Genomic DNA, 20,776 nt, shown 5'->3' with positions numbered 1-20,776 from the left:
ACAACAAAGCGCCGTTGCGACAATGCTGCCAGGTCAGAGACTCACCTCTTGGCCCGTGATGGATGCTTTGTATAACATTAGGCGGGTCAGAACCCCGGGTCAAGATGTGAGGGCTTTTTGGAGTGGCAGAATGTGGAAATCTCTTGAACTTTAGTAAGGTCGCCATTAGATATGCATCTTGAGGCCCGTCGCGTCTTGGCTGGGCTGTTATGGATGAAGGAGGAACACACAAAGCATGATGGGGAACAAACGGTCACTTGAGGTGTACCTAATGTTGTGTCCTGTCACGTGTAGTAGTCACTAATGACCGACAAAGCCGCTGAAGCCATTGTTGCCAAAAAGAAAAATGCAGGTATGGTCACGAGCCAGTACAAACAGCCTCATCAGAAAGCAAAACAGGTACGTATCAAAATAACAGAAGCAGGAAAACAGTTCGCCATCCTCCCTGACTCCTCTTTGTCTCCGCAGTATTGACGGAAAAGCTCCCGACTTCCCGGGTCACTGTCTCTGACCCGAATTGGACATCTCCAGGAAGACTCCCTGACGTCTGTGAGGAGCAGAACTTGCCTCGCTTGCGATGGAAAAAGCATCATGTGGCTTCACTTCCCGACCACTTTAGAAGGTACATGCATGTATGTGCAACTTGGCCACGGTGTGCCTCAAGGTTCAATTATAGGTCCTTTTCCTTTTAATTTCTGCATGCTCTCTCGGCACTGTTGTTAGGAAAGGAGTAAATTTTGATAACTGAATCATCGGTCCTGAGGTCCAGAGAGAATCTGTACCCAATAACGTCAGGGCTGATTGCAAATTGTTGGGGGTTCCTTCATTGCACATATTAAAAAGCATAGTTTTGATAATGCTATTCTAGCGCAAGCTTTGTTCCCGTCATCATCTCCTTAAGGGGACAAACGAAAAGTCCTGGTTGCGAAGAGTTCTTGGAATCTCTCCAAGGTCAAGATCTTTTTAGTGTGTTGGCGTCGACTAGAATAATACGAGGACAAACAGTAACTCCGAACAGAGCCAGCCAACTTTGACCTCCAGCTGCTCTGCTTCCTCTCCGGCCTCCCAGGGTGGGACTCGTCGGGGGCTGCAAAAACTCTCATGTATCTACTGTTCCTACACTCCCCGTCGGCTCTCCGATCACATCTTCAGTTGTAGCCTTAAGTGCCATATTTTTCCACTAGACCCGCATTCTTGCGTCTGTGACCAAAATAAAAGCAGTACAGTAACATGAAGATGTTGCAGATGATGGCAGCTTTGACCGAAGACGGCGTGCAATGTGATGCCGTGGCTGGATCCCCTCAGGAAGTGTGCGCAGCAGAGCGAGCAGAGGAAGTTGACTCTGCTGTGATGTTTATGCTGGGCGAGGATGCGACAGAGCAACTTTGATTCGACCCCCCCGACACACACACACTCCCTCCTTTATTCCATGCGTGTCTCATTAAATCACTCCCCTTTGTTTTTTTCCACTTTGAATGAAAAGCAAACAAGTGGATGCCTCGATAAGAGATGTGCTTAAAGCAAGGTTGATTTATTCCCGCAGCGCTGTTGCGAAAATGAAAAAGCATCTACGCCGTGAACATCTGGTCACGTTATGAGCTAAAATCAATGCGTGTGTGACCCACAGTGTTTTTATTTCTAAAGATCAAACGTGCAGGGAACTGCTAGCTCGCACATTAGCATGTTCGGCTAGTAGCATAAAAAACGTAGCCAGAACTGTTCAGAATATTTTATGCTATTTAATATTCATTAAACGGATTAAATGAAATAGAATGTGAAGAATTTACAAGATAAACCTTTTTATTTAAATTCATCGCTCTTTGCAGAGGATAAAAAATATATGCCTGTGTTTATTTATCGTATTTGCATCCCTCTGTTTTAACTGAGATGCTATGTCTTTTGAAGATAAGATTTACTTGTATGACTTCCAATGGGAATTTATGCTTTGTTTTTCCTTCTTTCGGGAATGTTTGGGAATGGCCGTTATCTGTATCATGTTTGACACAAACAGGACCGACCGCTCTGGTTGCCAGGCGCGCAACGGCGCACACAGGGTTATCAGCGAACATCTCTCGGGTCAACCGGGGCTACGACCACCATGGAGATCACTCTGAGTTGGTTTTGGTTGAATTTCAAGGCGCCATTTGTTCCTCCCTCTAAAATCAAAAGGAATTTTCATGGTGGATTTGCTCTATTTTTACAATGAATAAGCATCTTTGTGTAATTATGTTGCATTTTTTGCACACAGTCAAGCTTCTGCACTGACACGGAACGTCGCCTTTACCTTCCTCACTGATAGTGCGACTACAAAGGGAACCAAATGACAGTGATGAGGTGAGTTCCTTTCCTTTTCATCTTGTTCTCTCTTTGTGGCCAAACAGGAAGACTGTCTTTTTTTCCCCCCCTAGCATTCTATCATTGTGACCGTCTCCATTCAACTTCCTCCCCTTTGTGACCCAACAACAATAGCGCATGGAACATAAACGAGACCGTAAAGTAAGGTGCAAAAAGTATCTGGCTCCATTGTAAAAATAAACATATGGGATAGATGCATGGCTTGGATCTAATATTTGCTTTCCGGAATTGAGGAATGGTTCCAAAATGTCTTCCTTTACATTTACGATGGCCTTTAAGGGTAAAAAAAATTATAATTTGCATTTGGTTTTATTCAACTCTACCATTTGCTTTCTGGGATGTTTTTTTAAATTAATCAGACCATTGATCGGTTATGAGAATGCTATCCAGCCAAATATCGGCATCGGCGTTAATTGTATAGATCTGTGTTCAGGAACATCTGCCCCATGATAAATTAGGTTTCACTTAATCCGTTAACTGGAATATTCCAAAAGGACTCGCATACAGCTCCGATCGGGTTAATTGGATTTGCTCAATTACAAGTACGCCGATTATCGCCTCCCATCTCAAACCGTCAATGTTCTCATGCAAAAACATCCATAAGCCGCCTTTAAATCAAAGCGCACAGAAGCATGAGAAACACGATCCGGGCAAGGCGGCGAAAGACGCGGGGATGGATTACGACGGCGTTTCCCATGATCCCGCCACTCTCCGGGGACAGCCGGCCAGTGGCTCCCCTGGCTTGTCATTACCGCCGACGGGAGCCCACAATAGGTCAGGGAGATGAGATAACATTGTGAGTGGCCCGAGCAGCAGGTGAGCGACTCAATGGCTCTGATTAGGTATCTGGGTCCCAGGGTGTAGCGTTGCCTCAGGGCCCTCGGGGGGCCTCGGCCCCACCATCTGCCGACCCGAATTCCCGCTCAGCGCGCTGGCACAAACTTGTTCTGTTGCTGCCGGGCATTTCTTTGGGGTTTCTTCTGTTACCTTTCACGTGACACTTTGTCACACTTTTAAATATTAGTGCGAAGGTGAAACAAGGGCAACAAAGAAGCACTGCTAGGAGAATTTGGGACGTTTTTTTGTTTGCTGGAATTTTAGTGGAAGAATGTCTTGGGTTGTTGAGTGGCAGGCGCAACCCACCGAGTTAGGCTTGTGGTTAGGGTTTCAGGTCAAGGGTCAGGGCTGCGAGTGAAGTTTGGGTCAGTTAATGAGCGTGACTGAACTGGAAAATCAAGAAACTAATTCATCAGCAACTAGTGATGGCTAGGGGCTAGGGGGCGCTATATCGATTATCACTGCAAATAAAAATAAAACCAGCCACCAATGTGCTGTTTGATTTTGAATTCTGCCCATTTGATTATTTTTGCCGTCTCGTCAGCTTTTTACGAATCCGAAATGTGATCTAATAAGAGTAATGCAGACATCTGGAGAAGCATTTTAAATCAGTTAAGACCCGATGACCGTGACTGGCACCTTTTGACCCCTCATGCATAGATCTTGACACGCTGAGTTAGAATACTTCGCGTATATACGTGTGTCTGTGTGTTTGCATCAGTGGACTTTTCGTCGTCAGGCAGAGGAAAAAAAAGGAGAAATGATGATGACAAGTCCAGATGTGGAGTTACGACCCCATTTGCCACCTCGATGGCCCTAATCTCGAACCCCTGACCCCTGCTGGGCCTACAGAAGGCCCGTGTTTTGATAGCGCTCCGCATGGGCTCACCCCTTTGCATTTTGAGCATGCTGGGGTGTTAGCGGGAATGCTAAGCTAACATGCCACATGATTGAGTGACAGCACGTTGGCTGCCCAGTGGAATGTTGGTCCGTTAAATTAGACAAAAGATTAGGTACATCATCGAAGCACGTCCAGCCTGTGCTGAGAAACGCCCCCACGAAAACTCGCTGATAAGCTGCAGCTATGCAAACAAATAGTTGAAACAATAACGTCTTGCATTTATGAAGACATGTTTTGAGGGAGGGCAACTAGACCTTTGCCCTCGAGCAAATACTCAGTGGGAGGATGTGTTCGTGCGGCATGCAGAGTTGTCCGTTATTTGGAGACCTCCCAACCTCCCGCGCCAGGAAAACCCCCGAGTACAAGAGCAGTGTGTAGCCAAAACATTACACTTTAAGTCAATATTTTCTTGAAAGAAGCGGAAGTGGCCATTATGAGCACTAACATAGCTGAACTTAACTACTTTCTCAAGCCATCATTAACACAGCATTTTCACAACGTCACCTACAGGCAGGTTTATTTTTGGAACTTACTTTAAATTATTCGCCCGATCCACACAAATAATGTGTCATAGCGTTCAGCACATGCAATTGACATGTGTTGCTTACTGAAGCATTTGCATGTGCTTATCGGCAGCCCAGACTTTATTGTGCCTCGGCACGCTTGTCAGTCACCGTGCACAATAGAAAGGAGGTCACGTGGTCACAGGCAGTGTGCCCTAAACACAACACAACACACAGGCATTTAAAAGACAACAAAAGCGCACAAGTGACGCATTAACAATGCTGACCTGCATCTTGGAAATAACATTTCGTGTCAGTTTAATCCGTTTATTTTCAAATATAGGGTTCAGTTATTTACAGCTCAGTCAGAGGTTTTAATTGAACAATTCAGAAAACTAAGTTTAAGAGTTGCTCCAATTTAATCATTTATGGGTATACGTTTATGTAAAATTTACATTTATTTTATTCTATAAATGATCGACAGCTCCTAAAAACAAATGTTGGTATTTCGAGAATATTTTAATGAAAATTATAAATGGTCAAAATATCAACAATGTAAAAGTGATTTGTTTGGACTTCTATTTCATCCAATGCTGCATGTTATTAATGTGTTTTCAGTGTCGTGCTGTTTATCCACCCATCCCTTTTCCCGAACCGAAAGGTCGATACTTGAAACTTGAGCTTTAAATTTAAAAAGGTGCTCTGGTTCCCTCGTGTGTTCATTGTGAGAACTGTATGTTATGGCCAAGTCGTTCGATAAGGAGGGCATTCTACATGAGATGAAATAGATTGAAAGACGATACATGATGTGGTTAAGGGGTTCATAAAATAGAGAAAATGTTTTACCATGAGAACAAGTTTTTCAGTTTTATAAGTTAACCGTTCGCCTCCTCGGTCAGCTTCCCTGGTGGTCTAGTGGTTAGGATTCGGCGCTCTCACCGCCGCGGCCCGGGTTCGATTCCCGGTCAGGGAACTCACTTTTTTTTATTTCCTCGCTTCATGTATTTGTTCCATGATACAGTTTTATCTGATGTCAATAAGACACTTTGTACACAATTTCCCTGGTGGTCTAGTGGTTAGGATTCGGCGCTCTCACCGCCGCGGCCCGGGTTCGATTCCCGGTCAGGGAACCTGGCAGTTTTATTTCCTCGCGTCATGCGCCATGGTACAGTTTTATCTGATCTCAATAAAACCGTTTGGTGTACATGCAAGCTTCCCTGGTGGTCTAGTGGTTAGGATTCGGCGCTCTCACCGCCGCGGCCCCGGGTTCGATTCCCGGTCAGGGAACCTAGTAGTTTTATTTCCTCACCTCATGCGCCATGGTACAGTTTTATCTGATCTCAATAAAACCGTTTGGTATACATGCAAGCTTCCCTGGTGGTCTGGTGGTTAGGATTCGGCGCTCTCACCGCCGCGGCCCGGGTTCGATTCCCGGTCAGGGAACCTAGCAGTTTTATTTCCTCGCGTCATGCGCCATGGTACAGTTTTATCTGATCTCAATAAAACCGTTTGGTGTACATGCAAGCTTCCCTGGTGGTCTAGTGGTTAGGATTCGGCGCTCTCACCGCCGCGGCCCGGGTTCGATTCCCGGTCAGGGAACCTAGTAGTTTTATTTCCTCACCTCATGCGCCATGGTACAGTTTTATCTGATCTCAATAAAACCGTTTGGTATACATGCAAGCTTCCTGGTGGTCTGGTGGTTAGGATTCGGCGCTCTCACCGCCGCGGCCCGTGTTCGATTCCCGGTCAGGGAACCTAGTATTTTTATTTCCTCGCTTCATGCGCCATGGTACAGTTTTATCTGATCGCAATAAAACCGTTTGGTGTACATGCAAGCTTCCCTGGTGGTCTAGTGGTTAGGATTCGGCGCTCTCACCGCCGCGGCCCGGGTTCGATTCCCGGTCAGGGAACTTAGTATTTTTATTTCCTCGCTTCATGCGCCATGGTACAGTTTTATCTGATCGCAATAAAACCGTTTGGTGTACATGCAAGCTTCCCTGGTGGTCTAGTGGTTAGGATTCGGCGCTCTCACCGCCGCGGCCCGGGTTCGATTCCCGGTTAGGGAACTTAGTAGTTTTATTTCCTCGCCTCATGCGCCATGGTACAATTTTATCTGGTCTCAACAAAACTGTTTTGTGCACATGCAAGCTTCCCTGGTGGTCTAGTGGTTAGGATTCGGCGCTCTCACCGCCGCGGCCCGGGTTCGATTCCCGGTCAGGGAACCTAGTATTTTTATTTCCTCGCTTCATGCGCCATGGTACAGTTTTATCTGATCGCAATAAAACCGTCTGGTGTACATGCAAGCTTCCCTGGTGGTCTAGTGGTTAGGATTCGGCGCTCTCACCGCCGCGGCCCGGGTTCGATTCCCGGTCAGGGAACCTAGTATTTTTATTTCCTCACTGCATGCGCCATGGTACAGTTTTATCTGATCGCAATAAAACCGTTTGGTGTACATGCAAGCTTCCCTGGTAGTCTAGTGGTTAGGATTCGGCGCTCTCACCGCCGCGGCCCGGGTTCGATTCCCGGTCAGGGAACTTAGTGATTTTATTTCCTCGCTTCATGCGCCATGGTACAGTTTTATCTGATCTCAATAAAACCGTTTGGTGTACATGCAAGCTTCCCTGGTGGTCTAGTGGTTAGGATTCGGCGCTCTCACCGCCGCGGCCCGGGTTCGATTCCCGGTCAGGGAATCTAGTAGTTTTATTTCCTCGCTTCATGCGCCATGGTACAGTTTTATCTGATCACAATAAAACGGTTTGGTGTACTTGCAAGCTTCCCTGGTGGTCTAGTGGTTAGGATTCGGCGCTCTCACCGCCGCGGCCCGGGTTCGATTCCCGGCCAGGGAACCTAGTATTTTTATTTCCTCGCCTCATGCGCCATGGTACAGTTTTATCTGATCGCAATAAAACCGTTTGGTGTACATGCAAGCTTCCCTGGTTGTCTAGTGGTTAGGATTCGGCGCTCTCACCGCCGCGGCCCGGGTTCGATTCCCGGTCAGGGAACCTAGTATTTTTATTTCCTCGCTTCATGCGCCATGGTACAGTTTTATCTGATCGCAATAAAACCGTCTGGTGTACATACAAGCTTCCCTGGTGGTCTAGTGGTTAGGATTCGGCGCTCTCACCGCCGCGGCCCGGGTTCGATTCCCGGTCAGGGAACCTAGTAGTTTTATTTCCTCGCTTCATGCGCCATGGTACAGTTTTATCTGATCGCAATAAAACCGTTTGGTGTACATGCAAGCTTCCCTGGTGGTCTAGTGGTTAGGATTCGGCGCTCTCACCGCCGCGGCCCGGGTTCGATTCCCGGTCAGGGAACCTAGTATTATTATTTCCTCGCTGCGCCATGGTACAGTTTTATCTGATCGCAATAAAACTGTTTGGTGTACATAGAAGCTTCCCTGGTGGTCTAGTGGTTAGGATTCGGCGCTCTCACCGCCGCGGCACGGGTTCGATTCCCGGTCAGGGAACCTAGTATTTTTATTTCATGCGCCATGGTACAGTTTTATCTGATCGCAATAAAACCGTTTGGTGTACATGCAAGCTTCCCTGGTGGTCTAGTGGTTAGGATTCGGCGCTCTCACCGCCGCGGCCCGGGTTCGATTCCCGGTCAGGGAACGTAGTCTTTTGATTTCCTCGCTTTATACTGCTATTTGTAGCGTTTCTAAGGTAGAATTTTATTTGATGACTACAAGACATAAAATAATATTCATACACGCAACGGCTAGTAAGTATAACCGTATAGTATTAATCTGAGTAACTTGACTTCCTCCATTTTCCTAATATATATTCAGTACTAAATATGAGTTGTAAGTAATTGGGACGCTTACAAACATCTCAGCTTTCTTGACAACCCAACTTGAACAAATCTTTGATGCATTATTGTAAAGGCTTTAAGTTCACTCTCGGGCCACCCGGGTCAAACCAGCTCAATGATGCTTTTAGCGCCGTCGAGAGGTAATCTATCGCATTGCAGTGTGGTGATAGATTCAGGAACCCTCGTAAAATGTCCAAAAAAGACCGTTGTGGAAATTAAATTAAGGCAACAAAAAACACAGAAAACAAAACAAAGTTAAAAAAGAGTAACGAGTAGACAAAACAAGGACAGAAATAAAGAGTACTATCTAAATCCACCATTATTAAAGATGATGGCATATTGCAAAGCTCGTTCATATGAAATAAATACGATTGCATGTATTATAGCTATGTACAAACGCTTTAATCTAGCCCCGTTTAAAACATCATAAAACATTTGTCACGTTAAACTGACAGTCGGACTTTATAGTGGCCATTTGTCCTCTGGACTTTACACCAGAGGCAGCCTCCTACAACTTTAAGAAATAAATGACTTGTTTTTTCGTTTCTGCAGGAAATCACATGGAGGTGCTCTTGAGCTCACATGACAGTCCGAGCCATGGCCGAAGAGATCAATGAAGGTACAGTCTGTGCATTTCTCTCCCCCATCGCTTTCCTCTGCGCTGTTTTGCAAATCATAAACTTTTTCTTTCCCTTTGCTGCGTGCGTAGATCAAGCGTAAAGTTAGCTAAAACGATTCTGTTGGTCGTGTGTTCACATCGTTCAAGTACCGATGACAACTCTTGTGTTTTGAACTTGTATTTTCTTTCCACCTGCATGTTAACGTACAAAACGTGTCAAACCGATAAAGATTTGATGGAGTTTTCTTAAATGTTTACGTTAATTTGGTGTGCTGAAACAGCAGAAAATGACCCTAATAATGCCAATTCATTAATTGATTTTTGAGGCTATTGTATATTACAAAAATAGCCAACTGCTCGATGTATGCGTTGATATAAGTAAATAAAAGTGAAGTAATTTGAGCTGACATGTAAAGGCTGATCATAAAAGTCACAACTGTCACATGGTGAGTGCAAGTCGTGAAATTTTTTTTGATGAGCGTGCAGATTGTGGCAACATGGGGATGGAGTGGTTAGCATGTCTACCACTCAGGACTGAGCTCTGGATTCGAAGTGTGGAATCTGCATGTTGTCATCTTTCTTTCCTGGATATGCTGGCTTCCTCCCACACTCCCAAAACATGCTTGTTAGGTTCTTTGAAACCTAAATTGTGAATGCCACCCTAAGCAGTTCCAAAACCAAATTGATAAATTGTTCCTCTCCAGGCTCAGTTCCTGCCTACTACCGAGAAGTGCACGAGGCCGTCTGCTGCCAGAACGATGAGAAGGTTCAGGTTGAAGTGTTTCAAAGGTTGCTTGAAAGTACCAAACTCTCCAAGGCAGTTCAAGCCCAGGTGAGGTGTTTCTAATTTTGACGCAAACACGCGCGATGCTAATTGATTGTTGAAATGATGTATTTGATGATGTCACGTGTTTGTTTGTGATGACATGTCAGGTGAGTCATACATGAAAGACTTCACCTCCCTTATGAATCGAGAAGTTGGAAATCGAAAAACATTCAAACGGGGGTGTGTAGACTTTTAATACAAAGACAAAAATAACAGATCCAAACTGAAACCTTTATTTTTGCGGCTTTACAGAAGCTTTGTGGCTTTGTGTCCATTCCTGCACGGACGGAATGCAAACCACAGTTAGATTGGCCGACTTGTGTGACGCTGATTCGTTTTGTCGCCTAACCGTCTTTGTTTGACCTCCGCCAGATTGCAGAAAACGTTTACACAGCCGATGGATTCTTGAGCAAGTTGGCATTTTACAAAGCGCTCGCTTTAATCGCCGTCGCCCAGCAAGGGAAGCAACCGAGTCCCAAAGTCCTGGAGAGCTACATTCAAGGTAGATAAGCGTTTGAAAAGTCAATGTTTAGTCGATCGAGTCGTTGGGTCATGCTTCTGTTGCAGAGTTCCCCAAGCCTCAGCTGGGGGAGCCGTGTGAGTTGCGCACGCTGAGGATGCAGCCGGCTCAGCGAGACGCGCTGACGCTGTCCCTGGACCTGGACAGGCTGCTGAAGAGAGACGCTGTCAAGGTGGAGCTCATACCGGAGAAGAAAGGCCTGTTTCTCAAGCATGTGGAGTACATGGTCACAAGCCTGGTGAGGAAGAGCGTCCAATCACGGCAGATGAACTTAGAATTTGATCTAATTTGACCTTGTTTTATTTCCCCTCAGCGTTACAAAATGTCCGTTTACCGGCGCTACAGTGACTTTGACGTCTTCCACGAGATTCTGCTTCAGAGATTCGCCTACAGAGTGGTGCCTTCGCTTCCACCCAAAAGAATGCTCAAAGGAGGTACCTCGACGCTCCACATTCCGCCTTTATCAAAACAGGATGCAGATCTTGACAGTTTGATTGTGACGGAACCTGGTTTTCCTTCCCTCGCTGAGACTTGCGATGTAATCGAAAGTCTTTTACCGCAGTCCTGATGTCGTTTTCCGAGCGGGACTTCATCGAGGCCAGGAGGCGGGCGCTGGGGAGGTTCCTCAACTTGGTGGCGCTGCATCCTTTCTTCTCAGAGGACGAGCTGGTCAAGACCTTCTTCACCTTCAGCGGCTCTGTATGCCTTTTTTCCTTTGTGCAAACATGCTGCCTCGGCAAAGCGAGGAGTGATATCGCCACGGCAACTTCCAGTTATTCATTGCCCCCCCCCCCTCCCCCCCTTTTCAACCCACTTTGCAAACAGGATGTCCAGATTAGGCTGCGTGACGCTTACAAGAAAACCGGCGACGAGTTCATAACTAACAGATACGCAACCGTGGCAAAGGTTTGTAAATTTGATCAACTTCCAGTCGACTCTGAGAAGCTCTCACTGTTGCTGCTTTTTCGCCAGGAATCCCTCCCCGCCGACATCCAGGTGCAGTTCACCGTGAGCAGAGAACTCATCAAGAACATCCACAACAACTTCACCAAACTGCGCGAGCGGGCCGAGAGGATCGCCGAGCGTTCCAAGGGCAACGCCAATGACCTCCTCATGTTCGGCAGGGAGATTAGGTATTTTGTTACAAAATGAAATATTCCCCGCTTGTACTCAAGTCAGCTCCGTCGTCAGCACGTTGAGCTCGGACACGTCGTCCCTCCCGTCGTTGGCGTCGTCGCAGAGCACGTGGAGCCGTCTGTGTCACTCCCTCAAAAGTCTCTCGGTGGAGTTCGCCGTGCTCTCGGATAAAGCGTCTCAGCAGGTGCGACTCGGTCTTCCCCCGATCTCACCGCGGCAATCGAAAATTAACGGCGTTTCGCGTAACGTCCTCAGGGCCGACGGGAAGATGACGACGTGGTGGAACGACTCAATCTTTTCCTGGACTTGCTGCAGTCGTACAAGGTAGGTGCTTTCTTCCGCGTCGCCGATCGGGCATAGAAAATAAAATCGCTTGCTCTCCAGGACCTGTGCGAGCGCCACGAGAAGGGCGTGCTTCACGAGCATCAGCGGGCGCTACACAAGTACGGCGTGATGAGAAGGCAGATGATGACCAACACGGTGCAAAGTAAAGAGCACGTGTTGGTGGAGCAGCTGGAATCGCGGATCGTTCAGGTAGGAGTCGAACGTGCTCATGAACCAAGTGCAAGGACGCTCATGTTTTTGTTCTTTTCCTTTGATTGCGTTCTTAGCAAGAGAACGCCTTGCAGACCATGGAGTTGCGTAACTACTTTTCGCTCTTCTGCCTTCACCAAGAGACGCAACTCATCTTCACCTACCTGCCCATCACGGCACACATCTTGAGAGCCTTTGTGGACTCGCAGGTGCAAGGACATCGAGAGGTAACGCTGCGCTATTTTATTTTGAAGCTATGCCCAGCTATTTGGAAAACAAACTTTTAACCGCCACAAGGTGGCGCCAAAACACAGTCTGGATAGAGATGTACCGTATTTTCCGGACTATAAGGCGCACCTAAAGACCTAAAATTTTCTCAAAAGCCGACAGTGCGCCTTACAGTCCAGTGCGCCTTATATATGGACCAAATTCTTAAATTTAAACTGGCCTGAAGCATTGTGTCATGAAATCAATCATAAGTGGCCCGTTGAAGACTATGAATCAAAAAGACTATGGAGCATTATTTTGTGATTATAAAGTAATTTGTTGCGTCTGAAGTTGAAATACAAAAGATAAAATGGAGAATGATTTGATTTGGATTAAAAATCTGACATGATGCATTAACTTATGCATTAACCTTATAGTCCGGTGCGTTTTATATAAGGACGAAGTTTTAAAATGGGCCATTCATTGAAGGTGCGCCTTGTAGTCCAGTGCGCCTTATAGTCCAGAAAATACGGTAATTAAAATGGTGACGTTGAAGGATTGGCTATTTGTGATGGAAAGGAGATAAAATTAGCTTGGGTTGTCAGAGGAAGTTTTTTTTTTTTTCTTCCCAATTTTAAGATTCAGAGAAATAAGATATCCCTGTTTTTCCAGATGGGCACAGTGTGGAATGAACTGCAACCAAAATTCAGCTCTCTCTTGAGTGGGAACAACGGCTCCAAACCTGCGCTTTAGCAAATGGATCTGTCGTGACGCAAGGACAAAACTGGAAGACAAAAAAGACCATTTTCCCTACTGCACAGCGCACATTACGTTTAGTTCAAGTGGCGTTTCCAACCACTCACTGTTTGAATTTATTAGTTTGGGCCTTTTGACATTTTGGCTGTCGACTAGTATTCGCGTGTCCAAATTAACTTTTACTGCCAACTAGGGAGTAAATCTCCAGGCTGTAAAGGGGACCAAGTTAGCACAGCGCACATTCTTGCCCTTTATGTTCATAAGTTATTGCGTAAGAAGTGGAGGGGCAAAAAGTATATTTTACGTTATTTAAATCCTGGGAATCGTGTTTATCTTACTCTCAGATTTTTGATACAGATGATACACGTCTTTATCTGCGTGCTTCCTTTTTTTGCCGTCTTGTTTTTTGGAGTTCATTGTTGACATGACGACTCAACCACGTGCTTTTGTTTCATAAGCTAATTTAAAGCACCACAATACAGTTACTGAACACGAGCTGAGCTTTCGATGACACTCCAGATGTGCAATATGGATAGTAGAAATCCCACAAACCAGGTGACACCAGTTTCAAAGCTGTTTTGGAACACTTTTTTTTATTCTTATAAAAAATTGACACCTTGTAGAAAGTGATTTGCACATCTTACAAACAATACTGCACAATTTATGGTGGCATTTTATAGGAAATAAGAGATGACTGATGAATCTGTTGATATTTTGCCGTGTTAAACAATAAAATGAAGGAAAATGCCAGATTTGTATTTTTACACATTACCAATGAACCGTTATGTGACTTCTGCGATCAAAAAGGACTGATAATAGTGCTTGGCAACAACCAGTCACTAGATGGCGCCAAATGCGTGCTGTGTGCAAAAATTGACAAATAACAGGTTAAATTTCCCCAATCAAAGAAGTGAATTTAAATTTGTATGTCTTGGATATTGCGTGAATAAACTCAAACTCAAATTTGCTGGAAACAGAGACAATTGACAAACTTTATGCTCACCCCTAATTGTGCTATTATACTATATTTTGGTCCAATATTTTTTGGCATTTTACCAGTATTCATATTTTTCCAGTAACAGCAAAGGCAACTTCTAGAAGATATTTTCCACATCAGCACCTCAGTCTTCTCTGAACAGCAAGCACTGCGGAATGACACCTCCCACACAGCTTCCCATCATCTCACAGCTCATCCACCTCGTCCAGCTTGTAGCTTAGAATAATGTCGTGGCCTTGGAACTGAACGTTGCCCACAAATTTCTTCTTCTGCAGTAGCAGCGGGAACCACAGCTTGTCGTCGGGCCACATTTGCTCAAAAGGGATTTTGTCAGAGTCGAACCAGCGAGGTCTCATTTCTATAGCATGAGAAAGTGAACGTTTGATTCCTGATCCAAATGAAATGTTTCACGAAACTGGTGATGTGAAAAAGTACCTTCCGTTTCCGTTGGCTCTCCATTGTACGAGTCGGCTCTAAAAATATGGACGTCGAGCAGCTGCGCATCACTGACCATTTCAAATTTGATGTTTCCCACCTTTTCCAGCGTGTCCACTGTGAGGCCACTTTCTTCAAGGAGTTCCCTGACCCCAAAAAAGAAACAGTGTCTTACAACAGACCCAGTAATATGCGGCAAGAGCAATCTTTCAGCAGAGGATAAAGAATATATGCCTGTCAGTACACTCATATTGTCTGTCTACATGTGTTGCATGTTTATAGTGTCCATGCAAACATTCCCATTTATCAAAAATAAACATACCTCCTTGCTCCTTCCTCGACAGTTTCTCCACTTTGGACTTTCCCCCCAAAACCGTTCCACCTCCCAGCCCCGAACCCTCGCTTCTTCATGCCCAGTAGCACCCGGCCAGGCTGGACCACCAGAACCAGAGTCAGCAGCTTGGAACTCAACATCCCTCTTGTCTCAAGAAAGGAATCGATCAATTACATCAACCAAAACGTACAACTTGTGTCACTACTTAAAACATCACCTGTTCTGTTTGGGTCCGGTAAACGAGGAATGTGTCACTCGGAAATATAACCGACCAGAAACAAACGCGATGGGTTTCTACGTTTAAACAATTCAGAGCTTCAATTATATCCAACCCAAACAGAAAATGAACCACCAGTTATACGTAGTACTGACGGAAAACATAAACGCCTATAAAACGGGCATATTGTCAATTTTAAGCAAACAAATATGGGTTCGTGGAAACTTTGTTTCAGAGGACACATATAGCCGATGCACGCCATTCAATTGAAAGTTGAGACATGCGCGGTTCAACACGCTTTCTGTCAACGCAAGCTGTCATTCACATTTATCCTCCAAAACATGTTTTATTTTCTCCACCGTAGGTTTTTCCATTCATCGTGTCGCCTCCCGAAGAAGAAAAGCAACGCGGAGCAAAGGTGGCTCGCTCGTCAGGCGAACGACCCTTACGTCAAAGCTTCACACGCTCTAAACTTTCGCTGCCGGAGCGCCTTCAAGTTGCTGGAGATTGATGACAAGTTCCGCCTGTTGCAGCCCGGAATCGGCGTGGTGGACTGCGGGGCGGCGCCCGGAGCCTGGAGCCAGGTGGCCGTGCACCGGGTCAATTCAGCGGGGACAGGTGAGTTCATTGTTGGGGATTGTTAATTTCATGAAGCCTTCGTTGTTTAGTTTGGCATGAAATAACCTTGCCTGCTTATAAACTGTACATCAAAACTGTCCAATGATTACGAGAAAGGTCTGGAAACCTACACAAAATGTAAAAACAAAAAATGTTGAATACGACTGACTGAACTGTACGACAAAGACAGTGATTGTTTTGCACACCAGAGATGGGACCAAGTCGCACATGTGCAAGTCTCAAGTAAGTCTCAAGTCTTAACCTTAAAGTCTCAAGTAAGTCCCAAGTCATTTTTTTCTTGGGCAAGTCAAGTCACAGATTATGTCAAGTCTTTAAATAGGTCAAGTCCAAGTCAAGTCACCTTATTATTGCAATTTTACCTGCAGAATCTGATCTTACCTGCGTGTTATCGATATTATTTTTTAAAATGTATTATTAATTTTATATTCAAACTGAAAACATAAACTAAATAACACTGAAGTCATTCAAGTCATCGTGTCTCAAGTCAAGTCCCGAGTCTTTAACTTCCAAGTCCAAGTCGAGTCTCAAGTTTATTTTTTGTCAAGTCACAAGTCATCAAAACAGCGACTCGAGTCAACTCGAGTCCAAGTCACAGTGACTCGAGTCCCCATCTCTGTTGCACACAATTAGAGTTTGCCCACTCGTATCAAACTTCCATTGAAAGTAAATTGCTAGTTCAAAAATAGAATATTTTGCATGCTGTGCCTTGCTTGTATGCATATCCACCTAAAGATAGATGACTTAATGTGTTTTAACTAAAGAGCCAACATCACCCATGGGTACAGTCATCGGTATTGACCTCCTAAACGTAGCACCTCTGGATGGTGCCCACTTTCTGTCAAGCCATGACGTCACTGACCCTGCCACGCACGCCAAGCTGCCCGACTTACTGCCTGGCGGCCGGGCTCATGTCCTCCTCAGCGACATGGCGCCCAACGCCAGCGGCTTTCGGGAGATGGACCACGAGAGGCTCGTCGGTTTGTGCTTGTCACTACTGGACTTGGCCGAGACTATTTTGCGCCCTGGAGGCTCTCTGCTGTGCAAATATTGGGATGGCTCCCTGGCCCATCATCTCCAGGACAAACTTTGTCTCACGTTTGGGAGTGTTCGGAGTTTAAAGCCACATGCGAGCCGCAAAGATTCTGCAGAGAGGTATTTCCTTGCCAGAAACTACAGGAAACCAGTGAGTGGATAGACTTTATTACCTCTACGAAGGAAGGACAAAATAGTTTCTGCCATTTTTTTCATGGCTATAACTTTTGTACGACTCTTTTGTCCCAAGGATTTCTGATTCAAGTGTGCCTTGTGTTTACACGGTCCTGTCAAACCAAGTGTCACTCTAGATCTGATCCAGATTTGGCATCAAGTGCAATCGTCCAAATCCAGTTGAACATGTTTCCATGTCCATCTAATCACATTATATTATCTTGTATTTTAAAAATATGTCTGTAGGACATTTGTTACCAGAAAGGACACAATTTGGATCATTTGTCAATCAGCAGATAACAATAATATTGAATGCTGTGATTAAAAAAAAAAGGAAATGTCGTATAGTGTAATTATTAAAACTCGAATGATTGAAGTAATTTGAAATGGTTACTCATTTTCCTTTTTTTATGTACTGTAATATTTTTCCCCACATTGATTAGGATACAACCGCACCCTCTGTAAGTTATAAATAAGAGTATTGCATATAGTATCCATACTGTGTGTATGGATATGTGAAATAGTTAAGAAAAAGTCCAATGAATTAAAACAAAACAAAATGACTGATATTTTATAAGTTACTGAAAGGAATTGAAGTGGTGGTGTGTGCTTGATAGTCAGGAAAATAGCTTGTAATATTTCACGATTAAAGAAATAAAAAAACAAATACAGTGGTTATGGATGAATGACTATAGATATTGACTCCCAATTTTAGGAAAGACCGACTGAATACATCGTAGATGCAATTTACCGCTCTCACCAATAGGTGGCACTGTTGAAGCGACCGAGAAGCCGCGATCGCCCCACGCTGTCTTGCATCTTTGCAAACAGTTGCAGCAGCGCTGGCTTAGAATGTAACCCTTCCCCAAGAAGCATATGCACCACCGAACCTCCGAGCTGGGCCCACAGTGTTTGTACTGCACTCACACTTTGCTGTTTGCCTTGCGAGGAGCGGAGAAGACATTTAACCACCACCGCTCATGCTAATAATTGGCACCGGCGGCCATGTAGAAATATCTCCCTCTGTCATTGAGAGCTAGTGATGAGGAGCCCTCACATATCGCATGAGTAATGGCAAGGAAGGAGCATAGTGGAGGAGCTTGGCACACACACACACACACACAAAGTGTGGCTGCTGTCAGGCAAAAAGGGGAAATATTAGCAGTCTGGTGCACGCTTTGCCTTGAGACACTACATGCGAGTCATTCTTTTGCAGTGGCTCTCTCTTTTTGCTTCCTCGGAAACTATTTACCACCACTGGAACTGATGGAAATGATCTGCTCAAGGGTCACAATGTCACTTTTTGATGTTTCCATCCATCATCATCACGTGTTAAAAGTTGGTAGAGGTGAAAGTGACCAATACAGCCTCATTCACAACTCTGCCCTATTTTGAGAGGAAACATTTAAAAAAAAAAAATGCCACCCTGGAGGTTGATAAGCTTTAAATTAAGCAGGCTGTTGTGTTTGTTGTGCCACAAAAGGCGAAAGGCACCATCGGGAAAGGGCTTTTCATGTCCTCAGTGAGGGATTGAATGGGGCTTTGTCAGTGGCAACATAATGCAGAGTCACGCCATTGTTGCCTGCGCATTCAGAATTCAAATGGACTTTTTAACTGGATGTGTGCTTCCTCAAAAATCAGCAATATTTTCCTGACACCAGTTACTACTTTTTAATTATTATCTTATGGCATCTTAATATTTAAAAGAAAGAGAGAGCGGAAAAAAATTAAATTAAATGCAACTAGGTGAGTTTGAGTAGCTCAGTTTAAAAACAAAACAAAAAACAATCACTATTGTGACGTCATGTTACGACTCATCGCTTTCATTCATCCGTTTGCCCTGACCTCGATTGATTTTCAAACTAGCGCTGCACATATTTTTAAAGTTTACCACACCGGCGTTCTTTGAAATACACCGCCCACTAAAGTGCAGTTTTAAGACGGCACCGGTAGCTTTGTAGTATATTTTGCTTCGGTGCTGAAAGCTAATGGTAAGTAGGAAGCGGCGGCACGGGTAAAATACACGCCTCATATTTACGGCAGCTCAATAATATTGACGCTCTGTCTCCAACTCGCTGCGTTGATTAACTCACTTCATTCAGATCTACTCTCAGGGGCTTGTTTCCGTCTCGACTGCAATCGATGGCCTTTCTGTTTGTTAAGCAGTCACGTGACTTCCACTTCCTCCCGAGCAGTAGCAACATCATCATATGCTCCATTGCCACAGCAAAAAAAAAAAGTGATCAAATCACGTTAAAGTATAAAAAGTCCGATTCCCATGACGTTCCCTAATGATGCTTTTCTTTTCGGGTGACTCTCCAGAAGCTGTATCCGGCGGCGATTGTCAGATCGAGTTAAGTTGATAGACGGATGCCGGAGATGCCGGGCCCCCTCCATCAGTTAACCGTCATTTGATTTGAACCCCAGATAATAAACGGCGTCTTAACTGGGTCCCAAAATGTGCGCCTGGATGGCTGAGGCGCCGTGGGAATACAGAGGAAAGAAGGATAGAGACAAATTGGACCGCACATGTCAACAAAGACAGATTCGCCGGGGCCCTGCAATTGGATTAAACTTTTCAACAGTCTGACTAGACATTGACAGGCCGGCCTCCAGCGGCGCACCGTGAAGTCCATTTGCTGTGGCCGGCCGGAGTTCTGCATTGATCTTTCCGAGCTCCTCTCAGCAGAGGTCCGACTATTTGCCTCATTTGTCTTTCAGATTTTATCTGATGCGCGGCATGGACGTAAACATGTCCCCCCGTTGAGCGTTATTAACAATTACAGCGCGGCCTCGAAAGCTGAAATTCGATGAACGATTTAGCTTTTTCTTCGTCGCGAAAAGCGCAAGGACTTAGATCTATGTTGTACTCAGTTGTAGAGCATTTTATTCTTGAACTTTTTTTAGGTTTGAGGAGCCCCGCCTCCAATGTAAAAGAACTTGAGCGCCTTTACTGTTTCTGCTGTTAGCTAGCTAGCTTAAGCATTCCGCTTGGAAAATCAACTTCTCTTTAGTTATTCCGCAGACTGTAGAGCGCCTCATTGTCTACAGTGAGTGCATGCGCTTTCCATTTTAGTATCCAATTTTTTTTGTTGCGTTCACGTGCCCTTTAAGAATGTAACAAATTGAGATGCATCAGTGGCAACTTTCTCCACGTGCACTTCAAGTCTAGCGGGTGAGTTGTGCATTTGGTTTTCATTGGCTCATTGCTATTGCAGAGGGGGAATAATTACAAACCTAATGCAGGTAATGTAGTGTGCGGCATGCAGAGCGTCTCCGAGTTGATCAACTCAGCGCAGCATACTAAATAGCACGCCGACGAAACCTCGGAGGCCTAGCCGGATGTCTCCTTTCCTACGCGGGCTCGCATTGCAGAGCTTTATTAAATTGTATCAATAGTTTTGGTCCTGTCTGGAGGCCATAGATCTTTTTTTTTTTTTTTTTTACTACTACAGATGAGACGTTTGTGTTTGCTGACTCCTTTTTCAAATTATTGTCCAAGTGGCTGGTGGTAATTTGCAGTCAGACAAAACAAAAATGTAATCAGGGTGGGAGGAAGCATGCGGAGGATGCTAACACGAGCGTCCAGAGTTTTAGCTCGCAAAAACTGTTTTGTAAGCTCCCGTGGCAATTACAGCAAACAAGAAACATCTCTGGGTAATTATAGCAAATGACTTTATGATGCTCGCCGTCCAAGAGACACGATCCTGGATTGATTTTAAGATTAAGAGAAGTATACGGCACAAGCGGGTTACGACATTCCAATTACGTCAATTATTTGAAATGACGGGACAATTTACAGTCGCAGCTTGAGTCCCGCGCTCGTCACCCCTGATCGGTGATGAATACGATTCCAGCGTGGAGGACACCCTTCTCCACCTGGTTCATCAGCCTCCCACGGCGCTTTGTTCCGAGACAATGTCGGATGCCGCCAGAATCA

At 45.1% G+C, this 20,776-nt stretch overlaps 3 protein-coding genes and 17 non-coding genes across 20 annotated transcripts; 19 read left to right on the top strand and 1 right to left on the bottom strand.

The window, feature by feature from the left end:
• The first annotated feature begins 106 nt into the window (after positions 1–106).
• On the top strand, positions 107–13,756 carry snx8a (sorting nexin 8a). Its single transcript, XM_037257014.1, has 16 exons — positions 107–399; positions 469–622; positions 2,249–2,334; positions 8,962–9,028; positions 9,733–9,860; positions 10,227–10,356; positions 10,422–10,612; positions 10,688–10,808; positions 10,937–11,073; positions 11,200–11,280; positions 11,347–11,507; positions 11,566–11,695; positions 11,767–11,835; positions 11,896–12,045; positions 12,123–12,272; positions 12,925–13,756. Exons 4-16 carry the CDS (start codon positions 8,992–8,994, stop codon positions 13,003–13,005), a joined length of 1,566 nt encoding a protein of 521 aa, XP_037112909.1. The 5' UTR covers positions 107–399; positions 469–622; positions 2,249–2,334; positions 8,962–8,991; the 3' UTR covers positions 13,006–13,756.
• Positions 5,498–5,569, top strand: trnae-cuc. Its single transcript has one exon. It is a non-coding gene; the product is annotated as a tRNA-Glu (tRNA).
• Positions 5,655–5,726, top strand: trnae-cuc. Its single transcript has one exon. It is a non-coding gene; the product is annotated as a tRNA-Glu (tRNA).
• trnae-cuc lies at positions 5,811–5,883 on the top strand. Its single transcript has one exon. It is a non-coding gene; the product is annotated as a tRNA-Glu (tRNA).
• trnae-cuc lies at positions 5,968–6,039 on the top strand. Its single transcript has one exon. It is a non-coding gene; the product is annotated as a tRNA-Glu (tRNA).
• Positions 6,124–6,195, top strand: trnae-cuc. Its single transcript has one exon. It is a non-coding gene; the product is annotated as a tRNA-Glu (tRNA).
• trnae-cuc lies at positions 6,435–6,506 on the top strand. The gene has a single exon. It is a non-coding gene; the product is annotated as a tRNA-Glu (tRNA).
• On the top strand, positions 6,591–6,662 carry trnae-cuc. The gene has a single exon. It is a non-coding gene; the product is annotated as a tRNA-Glu (tRNA).
• On the top strand, positions 6,747–6,818 carry trnae-cuc. The gene has a single exon. It is a non-coding gene; the product is annotated as a tRNA-Glu (tRNA).
• Positions 6,903–6,974, top strand: trnae-cuc. Its single transcript has one exon. It is a non-coding gene; the product is annotated as a tRNA-Glu (tRNA).
• On the top strand, positions 7,059–7,130 carry trnae-cuc. Its single transcript has one exon. It is a non-coding gene; the product is annotated as a tRNA-Glu (tRNA).
• trnae-cuc lies at positions 7,215–7,286 on the top strand. The gene has a single exon. It is a non-coding gene; the product is annotated as a tRNA-Glu (tRNA).
• On the top strand, positions 7,371–7,442 carry trnae-cuc. Its single transcript has one exon. It is a non-coding gene; the product is annotated as a tRNA-Glu (tRNA).
• trnae-cuc lies at positions 7,527–7,598 on the top strand. Its single transcript has one exon. It is a non-coding gene; the product is annotated as a tRNA-Glu (tRNA).
• Positions 7,683–7,754, top strand: trnae-cuc. The gene has a single exon. It is a non-coding gene; the product is annotated as a tRNA-Glu (tRNA).
• trnae-cuc lies at positions 7,839–7,910 on the top strand. Its single transcript has one exon. It is a non-coding gene; the product is annotated as a tRNA-Glu (tRNA).
• Positions 7,991–8,062, top strand: trnae-cuc. The gene has a single exon. It is a non-coding gene; the product is annotated as a tRNA-Glu (tRNA).
• trnae-cuc lies at positions 8,139–8,210 on the top strand. The gene has a single exon. It is a non-coding gene; the product is annotated as a tRNA-Glu (tRNA).
• Positions 13,757–13,986: 230 nt separating the features above from the next.
• Positions 13,987–15,038, bottom strand: nudt1 (nudix (nucleoside diphosphate linked moiety X)-type motif 1). Its single transcript, XM_037257022.1, has 4 exons — positions 14,763–15,038; positions 14,441–14,586; positions 14,161–14,363; positions 13,987–14,115 (listed from the first exon to the last, which is right to left on the bottom strand). The coding sequence occupies exons 1-3, from the start codon at positions 14,912–14,914 to the stop codon at positions 14,191–14,193; spliced, it is 471 nt and encodes a 156-aa protein (XP_037112917.1). The 5' UTR covers positions 14,915–15,038; the 3' UTR covers positions 13,987–14,115; positions 14,161–14,190.
• A 215-nt stretch (positions 15,039–15,253) lies between these two features.
• mrm2 (mitochondrial rRNA methyltransferase 2) lies at positions 15,254–17,514 on the top strand. Its single transcript, XM_037257020.1, has 2 exons — positions 15,254–15,609; positions 16,392–17,514. Exons 1-2 carry the CDS (start codon positions 15,333–15,335, stop codon positions 16,823–16,825), a joined length of 711 nt encoding a protein of 236 aa, XP_037112915.1. The 5' UTR covers positions 15,254–15,332; the 3' UTR covers positions 16,826–17,514.
• Positions 17,515–20,776: the final 3,262 nt, after the last annotated feature.

The sequence above is a fragment of the Syngnathus acus genome, chromosome 8 (assembly GCF_901709675.1).
Source record: "Syngnathus acus chromosome 8, fSynAcu1.2, whole genome shotgun sequence".
In the NCBI taxonomy this organism is placed as follows: domain Eukaryota; kingdom Metazoa; phylum Chordata; class Actinopteri; order Syngnathiformes; family Syngnathidae; genus Syngnathus; species Syngnathus acus.
This window is presented reverse-complemented; position numbering and strand designations above follow the sequence as displayed.